This window comes from Simochromis diagramma, unplaced genomic scaffold, assembly GCF_900408965.1.
Source record: "Simochromis diagramma unplaced genomic scaffold, fSimDia1.1 OVJJ01000761.1, whole genome shotgun sequence".
Taxonomy (NCBI): Eukaryota; Metazoa; Chordata; class Actinopteri; order Cichliformes; family Cichlidae; genus Simochromis; species Simochromis diagramma.
Window position 1 is genome coordinate 45639 of NW_024387069.1, and position 22708 is coordinate 68346.

The 22708-nt window shown below is 42.8% G+C and overlaps 1 protein-coding gene across 19 annotated transcripts in view; it reads left to right on the forward strand.

Annotated features, from left to right (window-relative positions):
* Positions 1-22708, forward strand: part of nfasca (neurofascin homolog (chicken) a) — a 118046-nt gene that overhangs the window by 25711 nt on the left and 69627 nt on the right. For 15 of the 19 annotated variants that reach the window (XR_005697800.1, XR_005697801.1, XR_005697802.1 and 12 more), the window contains 7 exons: positions 7558-7719; positions 12786-12803; positions 13794-13899; positions 17894-18090; positions 18301-18423; positions 20245-20415; positions 20934-20981. Coding sequence is in view for 16 of the 19 variants with exons in the window: in XM_040045303.1 (XP_039901237.1) it covers positions 7626-7719; positions 12786-12803; positions 13794-13899; positions 17894-18090; positions 18301-18423; positions 20245-20415; positions 20934-20981 (757 nt within the window). In the remaining 3 variants the exon portion in view is untranslated. The other 4 variants (XM_040045304.1, XM_040045314.1, XM_040045306.1 and 1 more) reach the window with 3 other exon arrangements.

Here is a 22708-nt window from a genome sequence, read left to right on the forward strand (position 1 = left end):
TCATCTTTGATTGTGATGGTTGTTGAAGACATGGTGACTCTTGTGGTAAGCTCTCCTGTGTCCTTCTGTTAGCTACTGCCAGTCTGAGGAAACGACACACTGTTTGTCTATTAATTGAACAAACAGGGGCATCAGTCACATGTGGAAGAACCACACACAGCCTCAGCATCAGCATAACAATTTGTGCAACCCACAAACACATGTTTCTTACAAACATGGCACCATTTATGGCAAATACACTTCCTACAGGATAGGATTTGATGATAAACTAAGAAATAATTGACCAAACACAAATTTCCATTCTGAGTTTATAAAGGAACTATATTACACACCCTCCTCGTAGCTGCTGCTTAAGCCTGCACTTATATAAAAGTAGTAACACTACAGTCTAAGTAAAAATAAAGTACATAATAAGTACAAATGTTTTACATTAAATATACTTCAAAGTCTGTGCAGTTGTTTTTATTCTTTCAAGTTTACAGCACAGCTAAACAACAATCAGGTGCTTTGTTTTTATTATAGTCTGATTCTGCTTAATAGAATCACTGAATACATTCAAAATCACTTTCAGAGAGGTGATTTGTGCTATACTATAATACTAAGTACAGTAGTACAGTGGTATACTTGCTGTACACCAGTGGATGTACTGTTTTATCACTTGCTTAAGTTTGGTACTGAAAAAACTGGAGAACGTCCTGTTTTGAAGCGCTCCCATCCAGTCATGGTACATCCCACTTCCTGATCCTGATTCCTATAAGCTACGGTAAAACAGACTAATGGACAGGAGTGCATTTTACATTTTGTACATTTTTCTTGGGGATGCCTCGACCTCCAAGCTGTCAGGAGCCAGTGGATGAGAGCGAGCAAGATTCAGAGTGTAAATCTGCGACGGTGCTCCCAAAGCAGACACTCTGGCTTCTACGATGGCTTCTCTGTGCTACTCAGTTATTGAATTCACATGTGAGGTATTTGGCAAATATTCCTGCACACATTAAATAAAATGATTTGCTTGTGGTTATGTTTTTTCATGTCTAAGGCTTTCGACATGAACATAATTACATCTGTTAACATCTGGCTTACATCGCCCAAGGTCTTCAAGGTCAACGAGCTAGCTGCATCAGTGGCTAATGCTAAGTCACAGAGATTCAAGTAATGAGTAATGTAGGGGATTGCAATTGCAAAAAGAGTAATTAATCACTTACTTTCCTGTAAGCACGTTGGGTTACTGCGTTACTAAACCGTGATTGTGTTTGTGAGAGTGTCGCATGACAATGAGTACGACCATGCAGCGTGTAAAGCATGGAAGTACTCACGCTATGTAAAAAGGGATAAAAATATTAGTACACTCTGCAAAAAAACTTCAAATCTGTGCGAGCAGCGAGCACGCTGTCACGGGAATGTGACATTCACAGAGAAACCCCCAGATCCCCCCACTGACATGACCGCTGTGGGCAAACCTCCACCCGCCCCACTCCTGCTAAACAGGTGTCAATAGATTTAAGAGTGACAGGACTCAGAGCTGCTGAGTCTTTGATTTTATTTAATTTCTGCTGTGTTTTACTTGCATCTATTTGAAAGAGTGTAAACACAAAACATGATTCTATTTTATATGCTGGAATATGCAGAACATAGGTTTAAATGTCAAACAATTTCTTCAAGTCAAAGACTGTTGGATATAATTTTATTTTTGCTTGATGCAATGTGCATAAAATTAAAAGATTAAAACTAATAAAACAAGTTTTAAAAAGAGGCTTTTCCATTTGATTCAGTTTTATATGATGGCGAATGCAGAAAAATAGAATTGGGCTGAAAGGCCTGTTGCTTTTTTTAGAGGCTAAGTCTACGCTTGAAGCCACTGAGGTGTTTGCTAACGGGCGTGACGCGATGTCAGTGGTATGCATGAATTAATTAAACAGTCCAATAACTCCAGCAGTACTTATCTTGTCCTTTTGATCTTTATTCCAACATCATTTTAACATAACAGCACAGCATTCACAAACTGTTTGCCTTCTTATGATTAACAACACACCTGACGCTGATTACGTGCGTCTACCTTAAATACCTTACATAAACCTACCCTACAGAAAACTGAAAAAGGTGACCTCTGGTGGCAACATAAGGTATTAACCCACAAATGCCTCCTACACCCTGGCCCCTAATTACAATGGCTATCAGACATGGCAATTCTTATCACAAAGAAAAGAAGGAGCCACTAATACAGTTGACTTTAGACATATACATACACATAAATAAACACAAGTAAACAGATCACTTAAATACACTTTTACGCTACAGTCTCATGTAACAGGCAAAGTTTAGTTACAGGTCTCCAAAAGTTGATTCTGTTCATCTGGACGTAGCGTTTTGTGGGAGAAACGTTTCGTCACTCATCCAAGTGACTTGCTGGTCATGAGAATTTGCATAATTACGATTAAGGAACTGACCTCCCAGCCCATTGTTCCTTCAGTGGGCTGGTTTCAGTCATTATGCAAATGTACTGTTTATAAGATTGAAACCTGCAGTCAACTGAGATTGAAGACGTCACCTGATGATGACGAAACGTTTCTCCCACAAAACGCTACGTCCAGATGAACAGAATCAGCTTTTGGAGATTTACTTACCTGGATGATTGAAAATGCATCAAGATGTTTAGTTACAGGTCTTTCAAGAATGTTAGTCTTTCTTTTTAAACGTACAGATCGTACAAGTCCATTTTTGTCACGAATGGTTTCCAGAACTCTCCCAAGTGGCCAGGAACCACGTGGTGCAGAGGAATCCATTATAATGACTATATCTCCAGGTTTTAGACTCTTCTTCTTTTGGTTCCATTTTTGTCTCTCCTATAACCAAGGCGACTATTCACGTAGCCATCGTTTCCAAAGATCTGAGATGTACTGAGCCTGTTTCCATCTTCTCTTCAGATACATATCCTGAGGGTCAAATCAGGAGGATGTGATTTGGTGTAAGTGGCTCTGGGGCTTTTGGATCATCAGAAAGCTTTGTGATGGGTCTGTCATTTAAAATTGGTTCAGTTTCACACTGAACTGTATTTAATCCATCGTCGTCCAACTGTTGTTGCTGAAGAACGGATCTCAGAATCTTTCTGACCATACGGATTATCCATTCCCAAATTCCACCATGTTGTGATGCTCCAGGCGGATTAAAACTCCAAACAGCTTCAATTTGGGTATGTTTCAGCGATTTAAGAGCCTCCCTTAACTCTCTGTCTGCTCCAACAAAATTGGTTCCATTGTCCGATTGGATGTGAGCGACTTGACCTCTCCGACTCACAAAACGGCGCAAAGCATTATGCAGGCATCTGTGCTAGGAGAGCTAGCCACTTCCAAGTGCACCACTCAGCTGGCTAAACAGGTGAGATGACTCCATAACGTTTAGCTGTACCTCGTCCTCTTTTCACTTCACCGACGTTGGTGAGTGGTGGGTTATCTGGCAAAATTCTTTCCTTGGGTAAATCTGCCATCTTTTGCTCCAAGGCCTTTCCAGGATATTTTCTGCAAAAATTACATTCTGTGATAACCTTCCTTACAGCTGAGTTGGCCTTTGTGATCCAGTATTTTCTCCTTAGTGTGGATAAGGTGTGGTTACGACCGCTATGACCAAGCTGTTGATGAATGTGCTTTAGGATGAGACTTGCTACATGTTGATCCTTTGCAAGAACAAGGGGATGCTTCATTTCTTCTGGTAAGGAGCCCTTTGTCAGTCGTCCCCCAACTCTTAAGAGGCCTTCATCATCAAGATAAGGATCTAATCTATAAATTGAGCTGTGCCTGCTCACAGAACCTTTCCCACTTGACAACGTAGCAATCTCCTCTCCAAATCTTTTTTGCTGGCAAAATCTGATAACGGCAAGCGCCGCTTCCAGAAGATCCTTTGAGGATAGACCATACAGTTGCGTTTTCTTTACTTTCTCCTTTGTAGTACCTCTACAAATTAGATTATTTGAGTAAGGTTGCAGTCTTCTTTTCTTATCTCTCATTGAACGAAGGATTGCCTTCAGTCTAAGGAACCAAGCAACAGCAACCTTGTGCCTTCTCCAGTCTGAGAAGTACACCATCAATTGACATGTAGCATCAAGCAAGTCTTTTACTTGAGTAACATTCACTGTGGCCTCACCTTTGACTTCAGGGTCCTCTGGTTCTAAGGAGCATTCATTAGACTGGTCGGCCAATCACTTTCTGGCTTCTGCAGAAAGCTTGGTCCTTCGATCCAGCGGCTGCTATGAGCAATGTTCCCAGCCTTGAGCCCTCTTGTAGCATCATCTGCTGGATTTTCCTTTGAGCTTACATATCTCCATTGTGATCGTTTAGTCGCAATGAATAAGACTCTGTTTGCCACAAAGGTAAGTAAACGTTTATCCTCATTCATTATGTATTTGAGTACAGATGTACTATCTGTCCAAAATACGGATTGCTCGAGTTTCATTCTCAACTGAGTCCTTAACATCAGATCCACTCGGACGGCAACTACAGCAGCTGTTAGTTCCAGATGTGGAATAGTGACAGGTTTTAGAGGTGTAACTGAAGGAAAAATGTCCGTCCCGGTTTTCCTCCAAGGCACGAGCACCGATAAGCAGAGTTTTGTCCTTTCCTTATGAGACCTTATGAGACTCCTAATTATTTAAAGTAACACTCAGGTATGCCATTCAGCGTGTTAGTACGAGCTCGGGAGCAGCTTGGGAGAACAAGAAAACAGAGACTGCTTCAGATTGCCTTCCCAATCGACTCAAAGGTTTATTAAGTATACAACAGCTTATATAGAGGAAAAAGGTTCGTGTGTCAGCATGTTCTCAGTTCAAACCGGTACAGACCAAATAAGGAAACGTCTTCCTGCCTTGTGAGCAGAGAAGTATCCTTTGTTTAGTTTATCAGTTCAGCTACAATTTATGATCATCCCAGCAAAATACACAGTTCTTTCATTAGTGAATTCTGAAACAAACCACCTGGCCTTTAACGAGCCTTTTTCTAAGAGATAAAGAAAAAGGGAGGATGGGAGTAAGGAAGTGGTCTCGTCTCTGTGGTGTTTTCGACCTTGGGGTACCAGCCTGTGAGTCTTACACATTAATTCTTGGGTCACAGAGAAAGAGAAAAACAACTAGTAAATGGGCCTTATTGAGTAACAGTTTCATGTATGATATCACTATAAAACATTATCCTGTAAATGCTACCATGGTATCAAAATATCACAACAGTAACCCTTGCCTTGCCCATCAAGAATGCAACATGGATGGATTTCCTACTGTCTTGCATGCGCAGATATCCAGATTCACCGGCATCTGAAAAATGGTGTAGCTGTTCATGTGTGAGAGGTCCGAACTCTCTTGGTTGTATACACCTTTTAACGAGAAAGCATTTGCAAATCACTGAGCCAACTTTTCCACTTTTGCAACATGGTTCATTGGTTCATCCCATCCTGATTTCCTTTTGGAAAGCTCCTGCTGCATTCTTTTGGCAGGCAGCAGGACTGGTGCAAGAAATCCCAATGGATCGTAAATAGAGCCTGATGTTGACAACATTCCACATCTAATACAAGATTTTTGAGGAACACAGTAAATGGACTGATTCTTATACAGCGCTTTTCTACTCTCGGAGTACTCATAGCGCTCTATACAACATGCCACATTCAGAATAGAATTAGAATAGAATTCAACTTTATTGTCATTGCACATGCACAGGTACAGGTCAATGAAATGCAGTTTGCATCCATCCAGAAGTGCTTTAGTGATATAGATATATTACAATATATATTAGCAATAATATAGATATGTGAGTATAATACAGAAATGGGTCTATTATGGAATGTTATGTTCACCCATTCATACAAGCACTTCTAAACACAAGTGCAAACTAATCTGCATTCACACACATTCATACTCCAATGAACGCATCGGAGGGCAACTTGGGGTTAATATCTTGCCCAAGGATATTTGACATGCAGACTGGGGAAGCCAAGGATTGAACCACCAACCTTCCAATCAGTAGCTGATCTGCTCTACCACCTGAGCCACAGTTACCCCCAAACATCCATTTTACTGTTGAATTTATCAGTTTCCACACACACTGCACGCCCAGAGCTCTTTCTGCAGGAAGTTTGTCTCTATCAAGATTTAATTATTTTCTTTGCAACAGGGTGCGATTGTTACTGACCCACTTGGTCAGTGTAAATCCTCCCCTTTGACAAAGTGCTGAAAGATCTTTGACCAAATCAACAGCATCTGAGGTGGAGGCTCCGCTCTTCAAACTCTTTTACTGCTTCACATACTTTGTCTAGGAATTCAGTTTGATTGTCCTCAGCTGTTTTTCTCAAAGCGAAACTGGCACAGCTCGGGGAAGATACTGCACCGAACAGATGAACAGTCATGCAAAACTCAGTTATGTCCTTTATTGTCTTTATGTCACCCACAAATGCGACTGGATCCTGTCGAAATCTAAGCAAAACCCCAAGCAATGTGCTTGTGAGAGCTGCTTGTTTAATGATGTCCCCTGGAATGATGCCCCACAGTCAAATGCAATTCTTATAGATCCTTCCTGGGATGGTAGACAGCGTGATGAGGAATGTACCACTTGTTTCCATTTTTGCAAGCCATTTGCTCTGCATATCCGTTACTTATCATCTCGTCCATGAAGTTTTTATATTCTTTATGCAACTGTTCATCGTTGAGAAGTTTTTGTTTTAGACTTTGCAATCTTTGTTTCACTATGAAGAAATTGTTTGGCATCTTTATGTTATCCTTTTTAAAAGGTAACTTCAGTCAGTAGTGTCCATCTTCCATTGTTGCAGATTCTTCCATGATCTTCATGAACTCTCTTGACAAACCCTTTTCCTCTATAACCTTTTCATTAAAATCATATTTTAAAGTGATAAATCGAAAGCTCCTGCATACATCCTGCATGCATCCTGCCTCCTTGCATACAGTGTTTAGTGTGTTAAATGCTAAATGCTGTTTATCACATATAAACAGCATTCACATATAAGACCTGCAAACCACAGTGCTTTAACGATTCCTCTACAATATTAAGACAAGAGGAATAATTCGCCAGTCCAATGAAATGGGGGCTCAAATGATCTTAAATCCAAAACAACCCTTAAAGCACAAAATAAAGTTGGTAATAAGATAATGTTCAGATGACCCCTTTCCTCATTATTATGTCTGAACACTTTTCTAAACTCCTCCACATTCTGTTTTGTGAACCAACACCTGTGATAAGACTGAGCCCAGCGCTCATGCTTGGGTTTGTTTCTGGGCTGCACTCTCTAGGGACGCACACAGGGACGCACACAGGGACGCACACAGAGACACACACAGGGACTCAGCTGTGAATGTAGGCCAGGCCAACAAACAGCTCTGCATGCCAGAATGGGTCTATGCAGCTACACACTCAGCCCCCACCCCCACACCACACACACACACACACACACACACACACACACACACACACACACACACACACACACACACACACACACGTGTCTGTTGTACATACACTGTCAGTCTACTGTCTTCATCTAATGCGTCTCTCTTTGTCTGCCCGCTCACAGGTTATTGGCTGTCAGGACAGTGTCTAGCCAACTTTGAGGGGCAAACTCAGCCATTTGGAGGGACAGAGATGTTGTGGCAGGACAAGCATGCAGCCCTGACTTTCATGTCATTACTGCTGCTACTGTGGCAGGAAGCAGCACCCATTGAAGTCCCAGAAGACCGTAAGTCACCCAAAGTTGCATCAAAACTATAAAGATGCTAGCTGTAGCTCCACACCTCACTTTTCTAACAGTTAGTTCAGTGTGATGTTTTTAGGGCCTGGCTTCAGCTCACCGTTTAACCCTTTAAGCATTTACTTCTGACACAACGTGACACCGAACAAACAAGCTCTGCTACTCCCCTTATTTGTAAAGGGGAGATCATCAACGTAATGCAAGTGTGGCGAGCAGTGGAAGTGACTCATGCAGTTATTGTGAATGTAACATCTGATAGTGTTTCTACTGTATACTCTACCCACATGAGCATGTTTGAGAGAATCTATGTCAGGTTGTTTTAGTTTATTCTTTGGGTGAAAAGTGAAAACATCCTTTGAGAGCAGGGTGGAGCTTTTGGGAGATACTTGGAAATTATTGACAACAAAGTTCTTAACAGCAGCCTCACTGACGCCAAAATCAACTCGTTTGCATCCAAGTTTAAAATAGTTTTCAGGACGTTCCAGTGTATCCATCTCAGTAAACTAATTACTAAGTCCAGCAAGCACGTTTTTGTACTAAGAGTCTACAAACTAAATAAATGATTCTTATTGTACTCTGCACATAACACAATCTTTGTATATTTCCTTTGGTAAAGTGCTGTAATAGTATGTTGTCTCTCTGTCCCACACTGCTTGTCCTTTCCTGGCATGTGAACTCACTACAGGTAAGTCTTTATCCACTGTTCCTCATTCGATTTCACCACAGTTCCCACTCCTAGGTTTTTTTTTAAACAATTAATATAGTAGTAGTAATGGGTGGCACGGTGGTTAGCACTGTTGCCGCACAGCAAGAAGGTCCTGAGTTCAATTCCACCATCAGGCCGGTCTTTCTGTGTGGAGTTTGCATGTTCTCCCAGTGTTTGTGTGGGTTCCCTCCGGGTACTCCGGCTTCCTCGCATGGTCCAAAGACATGCAGTTAGTGGGGATAGGTTAATTGGTTAATCCAAATTGCCCATAGGTGTGAATGCGGGAGTGAATGGTTGTCTGTCTCTGTGTGTTGACCCTGCGACAGACTGGTGACCTGTCCAGGGTGTACCCCGCCTCTCGCCCTATGACAGCTGGGATAGGCTCCAGCGCCCCCCGCAACCCTGAAAAGGATAAGCAGATGCAAATGGATGGAATTAATATAGTACATACTTACACATGCAAGCTATAACAGTGGTTCTCTACTGGCCATGAAAACACATCAGTTCTGCTGGACAGTGGGTTCACATCTCTTGCTGTGACTGGACAAAAGTAAAGCTGCTCCCTTTGTAAAGAGTCACCCTGCAGGTTTGATGTTTTTATGCCAGATGCAACCTGAAAAGCACCTGTGCATCATCTTGGGACTGAACTGGAGATCTTTGGCCTGTTATGCAAATGTGTAAACCACTATATCCAGTAATGCACTTGTGAGATCTAAAAAGAGAAAAAAGTACTTTCAAGATAAAAATAGGGTCTGTGAAGATATGTATAGATCTGATCTATAAGTCTTGAAATGTGTATATAAAAAAAGAAATTAGCAACTTCAAATGGAGCCTCCTATTAACACTTCCTCGAGCTTCAGAATCAGAATCAGAAACTTTATTGTCATTGTCATGAGAACAACGAAATGAAGAATGGTCCCCGGTCATTGCATCATCTCTAGCAATATCAAAATATAAATAAAACAATAAAATTCAATAAATAAAATAGATAGAATACTTAAAATACTAATAAGATGTAACAGTAAAACATTCACATACATTCCCCCATACATGCTTCAGACCGTGCATAGATTAACACAAGAGTGGCGTGATGGACATTTTTTTGTAGTATTCAGATGTGTTATTGCAGTTGGATAACAGCTGTGTTTGAGTCTATTAGTCCTTGCTCTGATTGCCCTGTACCGTCTGCCTGAGGGCAACAGTTCGAACAGGGAGTGGCCAGGATGTGAGGTGTCTTTTATGATGTTTTGGGCCTTTTTAAATAAGTGGGCGTTGTGTAGAACTTCCAGTGTGGGGAGAGGGCAGCCAGTGATCTTTTGGGCGGTGTTAATGATCCCTTGGAGTGCTTTCCTCTGAGCCCCTGTGCAGCTAGTGTACCAAATACATATGCAGTAAGTTAGAACACTCTCAATGGTGGCTCTGTAGAAGGACACCAGCAGTCTCTGTGTGATGTTATTCCTCCTGAGAATTCTCAGGAAGTACAGTCTCTGTTGGGCCTTTTTCAGCAGCTCGGAGGTGTTCACACTCCAGGAAAGGTCCTCCTCTATATTGACTCCCAGGAAGCGGAAGCTTGCCACCCTTTCTACACAGTCCCCATTTATGAATAGTGGTTGGATCTCTGCCTTTTTCCTTCTGAAGTCTATTATGAGTTCTTTGGTTTTTGAAGTGTTGAGGAGGAGGTTATTGGCCTTACACCATGACGTCAGCTGCTCCACCTCGTCTCTGTACGTAGACTCGTCTCCCTTGGAAATGAGCCCCACCACTGTGGTGTCATCTGTAAATTTCACAAAGATGTTGCTGTGGTGGCGAGGAGTGCAGTCGTGTGTGTAGAGAGAGTAGAGCAGTGGACTGAGCACACAGCCCTGGGGTGAGCCAGTGCTGAGACTCAGGGCTGAGGATGTGTGATGGCCAACTCTGACTCTCTGTCTACAGCCCGAGAGGAAGCTGTTGATCCACATGCAGGTGCTGTATGGAAGCCCCAGGTCTTGTAGCTTGGCCACCAGTTTGTGTGGAAGGATGGTGTTAAAAGCTGAGCAGTAATCCACGAAGAGCATCCGCACATAGCTACCATGCTCTTCCAGGTGTGTTAATGCAGCATGGAGTGCTGTGGCTACAGCGTCTTCCGTGGACCGGTTTGCTCTGTAGGCAAACTGGTGTGGATCCAGGCTGCGGGGCAGGGCTGCTGTGATGTGTCTGCGGACCAGCTTCTCAAAGCATTTCATTACCACTGGGGTGAGTGCCACCGGTCTGTAGTCATTCAGGCCGGTGATGTGGGGCTTCTTAGGCAAGGGGACTATGGTGGAGGACTTCAGGCAGAGTGGGACAGTCGCCTGTGCGAGGGATTTGTTGAAGATCCTGGTGAAGATCCCAGCCAGCTGTTCTGCACAATCCCTCAATATTCGACCTGGCACACCATCAGGACCCGCCGCCTTCCTCGGGTTAACAGCCTGCAGCATGCGCCTCACCTCGTGCTCTTCCAGGGTGAGGGTGGTGCTGCTATGGGTGGCGTGTTGCTGCTGTGGCTCCAATACCTCCGGTACCCTGGTCTCAAAGCGGGCGAAGAAGATATTCAGCTCCTCTGCCAGCTCCAGGTCACCGTCCGCAGCTCCGAGATTGATCTTATAGTTGGTTAGGTGCTGGATGCCTTGCCACACCTGCCGGCTGGTATTACTCTTCAGATGGTCCTCGATCCTCCTCCTATAGTCCCCCTTTGCCTCTCTGATGCCTCTCTTCAGGTTGGATTGGGCTGTGGTGTAGTAATCCCTGTTGCCAGACCTGAACTCAATGTTCCTCTCCTTCAGCAGCTGCCTGACCTCCCGGGTCATCCAGGGCTTTTGGTTGGGATAAGCCCGGATCCATTTGACTGCTGTAACAGTGTCTATGCAGTGTTTTATATAGCAGAGAACACTGTCTGTGAACATTTCCAAGTCCTGATGTTCAAAGATATCCCAGTTAGTCCTGTCAAAACAGTCCTGCAGCTGCTGAGAGGCACCCTCTGGCCATATGGTAATATTCTTTGTGATGGTAGGAGCAGTTTTCTTGAGGGGGGCATATGCAGGGATTAGAAACAGTGACAAGTGGTCAGACTGACCCAGATGGCAGAGGTCTGGCCCTGTAGCCCATTTTGATGTTGGAATAAACTTTGTCCAGAATCTTGTGATCCCTAGTGGCACACTTGACGTGCTGGTGGAATTTGGGGATTGCTCTTTTTAAGTCTGCGTGATTGAAGTCCCCTGCTACGATATGTACAGCGTCAGGGTAAGTGCTCTGTTTATTATTGATGTTTGTATGCAGGAGTGCGATCGCCGAGTTAGCATTAGCATCTGGTGGTATGTAAACAGCTGTTATTATGACAACGGTGAACTCCCTAGGTAGGTAGATGGGCCTGCATTTAACAGTCAGATATTCAATGTCCGGTGAACAGTGACGGTCTGTTATCACTGTGTTGGTACACCAGCTGTTGTTCACATACATACAGAGCCCCCCTCCTTTGCGCTTACCGGAGTCCACTGTTCGGTCATGTCGCTGTGTGGTATAGCCTGCTAGCTCAATAGCAGAGTCTGGAATGGATTGATGTAGTCAGGATTCAGTGATAAGAAGGATGCATGAGTCTTTGATGAAGTTATTCGCTGCTATTTGCAACCTCAATTCATCCAACTTGTTCGCGAGGGATCTGGCATTTGTGATGAATAGGCTGGGGAGCGGTGGTTTGAGTGGCTGCCTCCGTAGCCTGGCTAGCGCGCCGGCCCTGCAGCCTCGCCGTCTCCTTCTCTCTCGACGCCGCCTGCGCCTCCACCCCGAAGGGAGCTTCCACCTTTTGGTGAAAGTATATGATTTTTGGTGCAATTTTGGTGTACTTATTTGATAACCTTGTACTTGGCATGTGGACCTGACTCCAAAGCTTTACATGGAGACGGATTGTCTGCAGGAAACCAAAGCAGTCCTTTCTCAACATGATCTAACCCTGTCTGCTACCTGAGGGCCCTTTACTGAGAACACCTGCTTCCATACTACAGATGAATGTACCCACATGATCGTTCCTTGAAATGATTGGCTCTGCTCGTGCTTGCTGGGTTAGCTCAACATAGCAAAGCTACAGTAACACTTGGCAGAGCTGGTTGTAGACAGTCACACCTACATGGAGTACTTCATGAATTTTTACCACTGTTAAATATTGTTGTTGACCCACTTAAAATGAGCTTAGTGGGCCAGTTGGGAACCACTGAGCTGTGTATGATAACAGCTGTAACATAGTACAATATTAATGTGTATTTGTCTCTAATATGATTAACAATCACAACTTGTGCATCTTATTCTGTTTCTCCTTGGCGTTACTTTGGACTAACAGCAAAGATCCAGCAAGACTGTAAGTGTTCTAACATGTTTTTGTCCCCACGTTCAGTACAGAGCAAACCTGTTGTCCTTCACTCAGAGGGTCATATAGGGTTGTTTTAACAAAGCCAGTGGCATTTGTTAAAAAAACTGTCCAAACTGTAATATTAAAGCAGCGCTGTGACTCCATCAACACCGTCATGAATCCTCACTTAAGACCAGATTTGAATGCACTGGGGGATCATCATCATTTTCAAGTGCAAAGTTTAAATTCAAGAGTACAATAAACATATTTTAACCTCATACACAGTCTAAAACTGACCAAGCAGTTGCAAGTGAAAGCAAAAGTATGCACTTAGTAAGCCAAAGTGAGCACGTGCATTAAAAACATAAGAGCCTTCAATGTCACTCCTGCAACATCCTCTGAATAGAGGCCATATTAGGAGGCTGCACTGTTTGCATGTGCTTCTATATTACAGTCTGGGTCTTTCTGACATGTCACTGACTTTGTTAAAAGTAAAATTGGGAAACATTCTGCTGATGACCTGACTTTGTAGGGCATGCATATTTGTGATGCAGCATGTGAAAAAGTGAGCCAAGCACAAATCAATCAAGGACATCTCAACTTTCTTTTATTTCCATCTCAGCAAATATCTCTCAAACTTAGAAAAATGGAATTTATTGAACAGTTTCTGATAAACAATGCTCTATCTAGTCCCAGGTCGTCCTTGTGGAGCCCCCCTCACATAACATTCCCATACTAAACTCAACAGTCTAGTGTAAATGTACCAGAGTTTTCATCAGACGCTGATTTATGGGCCTGCTACAAGTGACTGTTTGTCTGTTTGCATTATTACTAAAGCACAGTAATAATAGAAAGTGTTCAACATCTTAAACATTCATAGAAAGTATCAAATGCCATACCATGATGGCTCTTTACAAATATAATGCTGTGTTTTCTTCCAGTGGATGTGATTAGGTGGTGAACCTCTACTAAAGCTAGTGTCTTGTTTCTCTCTCCCAGTGAAGCAGCCCCCAACTATCATGAAACAGTCAGTAAAGAACTACATTGTGGACCCCAGAGATAACATCATCATTGAGTGTGAGGCCAAGGGCAACCCAGTGCCAACGTAAGCTCACACACACACTCCCAACATGAGTCATGGTAAAAACAAAGCATCCATAAAGAACAACGAATGACACAGTGGAGTTACTTGTTTGTACAAATTAAGCCAAAATGCAGATGTACTGTGTGAAAAATATTGAGGTTTTGTATATAACTTCCATGTAATCAGTTTCTCACACCATTATGGAAGGATTTTGGCACATCTTCCTGTTGCTGTGGTGCAACATTGTTGAGTGTCGTCACAGCTTTGTAGGCATTCAGCTCCCGGCTGTGTCGACGTCCAGCCACACTGTTCCACTTTGCTTGATGGATCTTGACTGGGCCGTTGCAACACCTTCATTCTTTTCAGCTGCTCTGGGATCATTTCATTTTGCCTGAGTCCAGTTTTGGCCAAGTTTAGGCTGTCAGACCTCAAAACCATAAAGACCATAGACTTTCTATAGCTTTGAGCTCTGGAGACTGGCTAGGCCGCCATTTACCATGAATTATACGATATATTCCATTTGTGAATCATTGCACCAAAAGCTGCCACCGTGTCACCAAGCTTCTTGCTGATGGTCTTGTCCATTCCAGTCTTATGTGGGTCTACAGTCTTGTGACATGCTTTGACAGCTCTTCGTCCTTGCCCATGGTGATGGAGAGGTTGGAATGGAAGAAAATGCTTCTGTGGACAGGTGTGTTTTATACATATAATGAGATTGGATGAGGAGTTTTTGTAATGGATTGACTGATTACAGTCTCTGTGCCACTGAGCCAGTCTGTGGGAACCAGAATTCTGGCTGGTTTGTAGGGGATCAATACTTGTTTCACTCAGTGACATCCACTTCGATATATAACCTTTATGTAATGTGCTTTTTCTGGATTTTTGGTTGATATTCTGTCTCTCTCCATTAAAATTGCACTACCATAAAAATTAGAGCTTGTTCATTTCTGTATCAGTGAGCAAACTTACAAATTACAAATGTTTTACCTTTACCGTCTTTACTGTCATAGAACAAGAACAATATTCTATGTAAGCATTCTACTTTTTTACTCCTGCTACTTTAATACTGTTTATTCTCTGGTCCAGCTGATGGTGGCCAGCTGAAGCGGTGACTCAGGAGCAACATCAAAACAAGGGCCACAGGGAACAGTTATGGACAAAAGGCTTTTATATGGACACATGTGCACTTTGTATGTTGCAACAGGGAGGAAACGGAAGTCTGGGAACTGCACAGGTCTAGAGAAGCAGGCTCAAGGGGACAGACATAAGTTAGTCCAGGTGATTTTCTGCAGAGGATTTCAAAAAGGATTTCCCCATGAGGGAAGACGCTGTTGAAGGGTAAGCAGGCAGGTTGTAGAGGTGAGTATAATAATCTAGCAGAGACTGGGCTGCAGAGCTGGTTCATTTATACTGCAGCTGATGAGGCTGACAAGGGAGTGGAGAGGCTCCAAGCACCACCCAAAGGCTTGTACAAGACCTCAACCTTTCCTAGGCTCAGAGAGTTAAAAACATACACAGTCCATTGGCAGACTATGGCAATCCTCCCTACTACATCTACAGGCCGAGTACCGGACTGCACCACCTGAGACCTGTTGAAGTCTGTGATGAGGGAACCACAGATGAGGAACCTTCTCAGGTTCCTACCCTTCCAGGTGACGAGGTCGGTCAGAGGAGACATCAAAGGCTTATAGTCTCAGCCGGCATACAACGCAGTAATGGCATGTGTAGAACAACTGTAGAACGGTAAAAGTTCACCAGCACCGACTGATTCCTCCTTAAACCCTTGAAAAAGTGCAGCTGCTGCTGGGCCGTCTCCACAACAGGGGTTGAAAGAACCTCAGAGATGTGAGATCTTAAAAAGTTTGGGTCAAGTAAAAGCCAGAAGAGAGCATTGGAGTAAATTATGGGAACCACAAGATACAGACGTTTGGATCAATAAAGCCATTCATGGTTTTAGATTAATCTGTTTACAATTCAGCTCTGCTCAGCACCGAGGCTCATACACAAATGAGCTGTCACATTGGTTTACAGTGTTTGTATACCTTTCTCTGTCCCGCTGTTGCTCTGGAGCATTTGATGCCTCACACACGGGGATGAGGCTTAAAGGAATAGCTAACACCAAGCCTCACCGCTGTAAGTCAAACTCAGACCAGGCCTAAACACAAACACAGACACCACTGCTTACATCACTGGGTGTATGGGCAGCTCAGAGCAGTGGTTCATTGTTTCACTGGAGACAGGAAGATTTTTGTGTTCACACAGATAAGTACACAACCTCACAAACAGCCACTCAGAGCCACTACGCCATGTGCACATGCTGTGTCTCCTCTGCTTCAGTAATGCACATGGTGGACATGGATCATTCACCAAAAAGGATTGTTCACTTACTCACTTGCAATCAGTCTCTAACTACACAACACACACACACTCTCTCCTGGTTCGGTGCTCTGTGCTGCACCACAAACAGGCCGAGCACAGCTGTTACTTGCTGAAAAACAACAGGAAGCTTTACTTGTAAATCCCCACGCCTCACTAAAACTGGAGCTGACTTCCTCACTAACCAACCACACGGATTAAAGTATTACTAAACGCACGTGCAGACTGTGTGGTGGATATTTGTACTGCCATCATATAACAGTTGAGTAATATACAGTCATGTGAAAAATACATCCTCTTTTAATTGTAGGGTTTTGTTTATTAGGACTGAATCAGGTCCTTAGACGATACTAAAACAGAATGAAATAGAACCACATGTTCTAATGGATAAAGATGCTTTCTCCTGGTAGATTTTCCAAAGAAGCCATGCTTGGTTAGTCTTTATCAAACTGTACTGTGATGACCTTTGAACGTACTAAGATGTAGCCTCTGGAGTTCTTGCAGTTTCTCTGAGCGTTGTGTGACCTCAGGGTGACCTTGGTTGGTATGTATATCCTGGGAGGCTTGATTTCCATTTGTGCACGATCACTCTCACTGTTGAATGAGGGACTTTTATTTTTTCTGGAAATCGTGTTGTGTCCATGTTGGGCAGCACCAGTTGCATCACTAAGATTATTTCTGTGGTCTTTCCTGTTTAGCATACCAGAAAACTGCCAAACATCGGCTTTTATACTGGTGGTCCCAGTGTACATGTCACGTATTGGTTTCTTCTGAACAGTTAGTCGAGTGCATTGATCAGCAGTACCTTATGTCACCTGGTAACAAGCAGAAAACTTTGGCATTTTCTGCTTGTTAAACAATGAAAAGATCATTATCATAGTGTTAGTGTGTCCTTAGTGTCTGATGTGTTTAATATAAACAGCCGTACACTCACAGAAATGATATTGTAATTTACCTTTTCTGAAAGGAAAAGATTTTGTTCTTAACATCACTTATTTCTACAAATGTGACTTACTGGGATTTCATTTGGACTTCCAGTCTAAGAAGAAAAGAAAACCTTAGCTTGCAATGGTGTGGTGAAATTGTGCTTTTTTACAAACACACTACAAAATAGACTAGACAGAGGTAGTTAAAAACAAACAAAATGTATACACATACAAGCTGTTATACGACAACATTGGGTAAAGAAATTGTACAGTGCAGTCCTGAGTGGACAAATAGGAGAAAATACTGAGCAAAAGTCAAAATGTGGACGTTCTAAGCAACGTGAAGCAAAGTGCAACATTTAGCATCGACATGAAGCATGTGAACATGTGCGTGTGACAAATACAGGCTCATCATCATCATCATCATCATGTCGTCTCCACTGAAGTTTCAGCTCAAATGAAAAAGCAAAACATACGTCTAAACAATCAGACACTTTCAGAGAAAAATGTATAAATAATGTAAAACACAAACAAAAAATCTAATCTTTGAGTTTGATTTTTTTCCTTTTATTATTTGGAGAGCTGCTGTTTATTTGTGGTTATATTTTGCCCGGTGTTTCCTGCCTCAGTGTGGTTACACATAGATACTGTCTGCTCTTGGAAAACAAGGTTATAAGAGATATAATTCTTTGATTTCTTCAACTGAATCTTAGGTTTTCATGGCGAAGAAATGGGAAGTTTTTCAATATTGGGAAAGATCCCAGGGTGACGATGCGAAAACGCTCGGGAACCCTGGAGATTGGCTTCCGCAGCGGAGGTCGGCCAGAGGACTACGAGGGAGAATACCAGTGTTTTGCCACCAATGACTTTGGAGTGTCTCTGTCCAACAAAATCCTGCTCCGGGTCTCCAGTAAGATCACAGAACACACTAATTGCTGTTTACATGTCATTCATTCATTTGTGATATGCAGAACACACCCCTTGAAACTTTGGAGTAATAAGTGGATTCATGGATGGATGACAGATATCTATCTGCACCAACAGCTCAGTGCTAATTGTATTTCTTATATTTTCAACTAGTAGCTGAATCCTGTTGTTCATATTTCCCCCAATCCTCCAGAGGCTCCTCTGTGGCCTAAGGAGGTGCTGGAGCCAGTATCTGTGACTGAAGGCTCCGCACTGGTTCTACCTTGCAACCCCCCACCAGGTCTGCCTCCTCCGTTCACCTTCTGGATGGACAGCAGTGAGTTTCAAACTCCCCTAATCACTAAACCCTCTTCTTTTTCGTAGCATGTGGTATCTGTTTCCTCGCTGTTAGAGAGACACTTGTAGGAATCAGAACCCAGACTGGCTTCACCTATCAGTCATTCATTCTTAGGGATAACCTGATTGCTTTGTTAAAGTTCTTCAGCACAGCTACCTTGATGTATGAGGTGCATTTTATTTAGGACACCTGTGTCCTAAATAAAGTGATGTTTTTTCTGATTCCCGGGGCCTTGTGCTGCTCTGGTCCTTAGGCTGCGTCTGCACAAGTTCATGCCACTGTTAGCTGACAGAGCAGGCCTCATGTTCAGCCATTAGCTGTTTTACAGCCAGAGGCAAGAAGCTATTTAGTTGAACAATACCAATTTTTATTCAGTCCAGTCTATAATTCTCTATGTAAAACTGAAACTGAAATATAGACTGGACATTTGTCCTGCTTGGAAACTGACATTGCTGTAAATGGCTGTTAACCTGAACTGACCTGTTCACCATAAAGCTTGTGACACAAACACAGTCATAAACAAACAACAGGAAGCCAGAGCAGACACACCGATGCATCATTAGGATTGCTGGCCCAGCTGCTGATTGGTCCTGGGGCTCTGTGTTAACAGTCAGATGGGTTATCGCACACTTACAATGGGGGGTGCTTCGCCTTGACATCTGTGTGGGTGTACTGGAGGATTGTCTGTAGTGACTGTAGAATAACACATCAGCATCCCACATAGCAGACAGGTCTGGCCCGATTGTGGTTTGGTGTATGTGGCCCAGGCTCATAGAAAACAGCTCTGGCCTGGATCCAGCATCAAGCTGGCACTTCTGGCTGTTTGTGAGTGTACACTTTATCCAAAACCTAGTGAGGGTTTACTCATGTTTATCACCGGGTGGCTGTAGCTCAGGAGGTAGAGCAGGTCATCTAGTGATTGGAAGGTTAGTGGTTCGATCCCTGGTGCCTCCAGTCTGCATAAATGTGTAAAAGTGTATAAATGTAGTTAGGAAGCACTCAGTTTATAGAAAGGGTGTGAACATGGCATGTTGTATAGAGCGCTTTGAGTAATCCAGGAGAGTAGAAAAGTGCTATGTAACAATCAGTCTGAACAGAGTTTCGTCATGTTACTTTTGCACTATTATGTTCCGGCACATGTTGTTATTACATGGCTTGATTAAGGTACACATTAGGCTGACATCTGGGCCCAGAGTTGAAACTGTTCTGAGCCAGCACAGGACCAGCAGTGTGTCTGCAACTGGCCATGTGCTGGCTCGTGTGTGGGCCACCTCTGGCAAACCAGATCTTCACATGTCAGGACGCTTTTAAGGAGTGACATCATTGTGTTTGAACTGAATTGGAAGTTTAAACGACATCAAAATGTTGGATAACCATCTGTTGCACTCAGTCTAGTTGAGAAATGTAGTCAAACTCTAGATCAAACATAGACATACTTGTGGCAAATATAGAAGTGGTCTGTATTTGTTTTATTAGTCCCAGCTGCTCGGATGACATGGCCCCTCTTTGCATTCTTTCACTGCAAGAGGAAATCTTGCATAGGTATTAAAAAATGGAAGGAAGGCACTTTGACTCAACCAGATTTAAAAATAAAGACATGTCTGTTTAATGACCTGGAAGGACCACTTTACAGCCAAAAACCTGTTTTACATCTTTTCAGGTACACGCTGAGCTGCCCAGATCCAATCTAGCATTGAACATTATTGAACTTGCAGCTGATATATGAAATCCTAAACTTATCGATGTGGTTTCATTCCTTCTCTCTTATTCTTCATTTCTGTCTGTTCTTGTGACCTTGAGATATGAGTCCAATCCCTCAGGATAAACGAGTGTCCATGGGTCTTAATGGAGACCTCTACTTCTCCAATGTTTTGGCCCAAGATGCAAACACAGACTACAGCTGCAAAGCTCGCTTTCTGTTCACACACACCATCCAGGAGAAGAACCCATACAAACTCAAAGTTCAGACCAGTAAGTATGCAACACACACACACACACACACACACACACACAAACACACACAAACACACACAAACTAATTACGAGTTGGATCCTGAAGCAGTCAGTTGCCAAAGTGATTATTGCTGTTGTGTCGTTAGAGCTGCTGTTTCCTGCTAAACTCTTATCTGCTTTGTCTGTTTTGAACACATACACTACTTTAACCCAAGTAGAGTAAGACCCCATCTATCTAACTGGAGAGGATGTTATGACATGACAAACCATAACCTTTGTGATGATTTCCTAATGCTGCCTCTGAAAGACCAGATTGTGAAATGTTGGATCGTTCTTCCAACAGTTTGTTTGAACATTGTTACACTGAACATTGTTACATTGAACATTGTTACACTGAACATTGTTACATTGAACATTGTTACATTGAACATTGTTACATTGTTACACTGAACATTGTTACATTGAACATTGTTGTCAGGTTGTGTGAGTGTTTTTATGCAGATTGATGTGCCACTGTGTGTGCCTCTTGTTTCTAGAGGAGCCATACAATGACACATCTTACAATGCCTCTGAGCCCCACGGTGGTGAGTTTCCTCTTCCTATAAGGACAGCTCGGTTTCCTGTTCACCTCCTAAGGGTGTAACGTGGTGCTAACCTTCTGACTCACTGAAGCTCAGTCTAACCTCCTAACTGCTCTTTACATGTGTAGAAGTGGGTTAGTTTCATACTGAATGATACGTTTGGGTTGCTTTATTGTGTTTCTCTTAATGTTGGCTGTTTTTTAACTATTTTAATAATGATGTAAAGACAATAACAAGCTACAACCTAACTACCTATAGCTAAAGCAAATAACACCTATTATCCCATAGTGCCGAATGCCAAAATCTAGGATATAGATTTTAAGCTAGATTTTAGTTGTTTGTTGTAGTCAGTGTATTGACTGTAAGAGTAATATGAAGCTTAAAGACTTTGGTGACTATGAAGACCCACATGTATCAGAAACACAGAGGGTTGTATGACTGAGAGGAAGGCCAAACCCTGATGTGGCAGTATAGAGCACAATGTGTAGCAGCTTGAACATGACAATGCTTCTAACATTTCAGTAGTATGTACCATAGAAATAGAAGGTGGCAATAGAGGCTCAGTGAGCAGATCTTCCATCACATTCCTGTGTCTGACTTTGTGCCCACCTCCTGTGTTCCTTGCAGTTTGCCACTCATTTAGTCAAAAATAGATATGATGCATATATTTAGTGATGTGGAGGGGGAAGCTGCTTGTAAAATACACTGCTGCACATTGAGCCTGGTTAACAATGTATTCATTTCTTCAGTACTTGACAATGACTGTCTGAAATTTGAGAATGGAGTGCTTTGATTGGCCAGTGGCAGCCCAGTGTTTGGGTGGCTTTAGCTGGACGGGTTGCTGATTGCCTCAGTTTCAAATCCACTAATGTAAACAAGAGACGGTTTTTAAACTAAGTTTGTAATTAATCACTTTTGAAAGACTTTCTCACCTGGAGAGTAGATAGGTGCTGGAATATGGTGGCAGTGTGTTCTTAGTAATGGTACATGGGATGCTCTCCTTAACCAGAAACATCAATGAAGGTAATGACCAATAGACTGAAAACTCACACTCCTGAGATGGGAACATTGGAGCTAGTAACTGAGGAATGCTTTGAGAAAGACGTGTGGCTGTGGAGATCTTTGAGTAGCTAGGTTTCATTTGACGTAGACGTGACGTCGACGTAAAGCGCGAAATTTGACTGGCGGTCGGAAGTGAAAAAGATAAGCGCAAAATCACAGACAGACAGTACGCAAAATGCCTATGTCCTGTTGTGTTTACGGATGCTCCAGTAGGTCGACCCGAGAAACTGATAAACGGTATTTTAGGGTACCAAAAATAGCCCAACGAAGAGGAGAAAAATGGAAAATTCTAACCGAAAAACGTAGGAAAAAATGGATTTTAAATTTACGTTTACAGTCGGGAGGAGCAGAGTCTGCCAATGCCCGTGTCTGCAGCGACCACTTCGTCAGAGGTAATGTTATGTTTGCAAACGAACTTATTAGCATTAGGTTGTCGTTAAATTCTCGTTTACTTAGTGCTTTTAAGTTAGTAGTCTAATATTGACTTGATTGGGACTATAGGCTGCCCAAGTGCTTTGGATGACGAAGAGTCGGAGGACTGGGCTCCGACGGTCAATCTCGGCTACGAACGAAAACCCAGATCGGAATCAGTTCTCAAACGAGAGAAAAGAATGAAGCTTAAGGCAGAACAGCATCGATGTGCAGAGGCGATTTTGGATATGCAACAG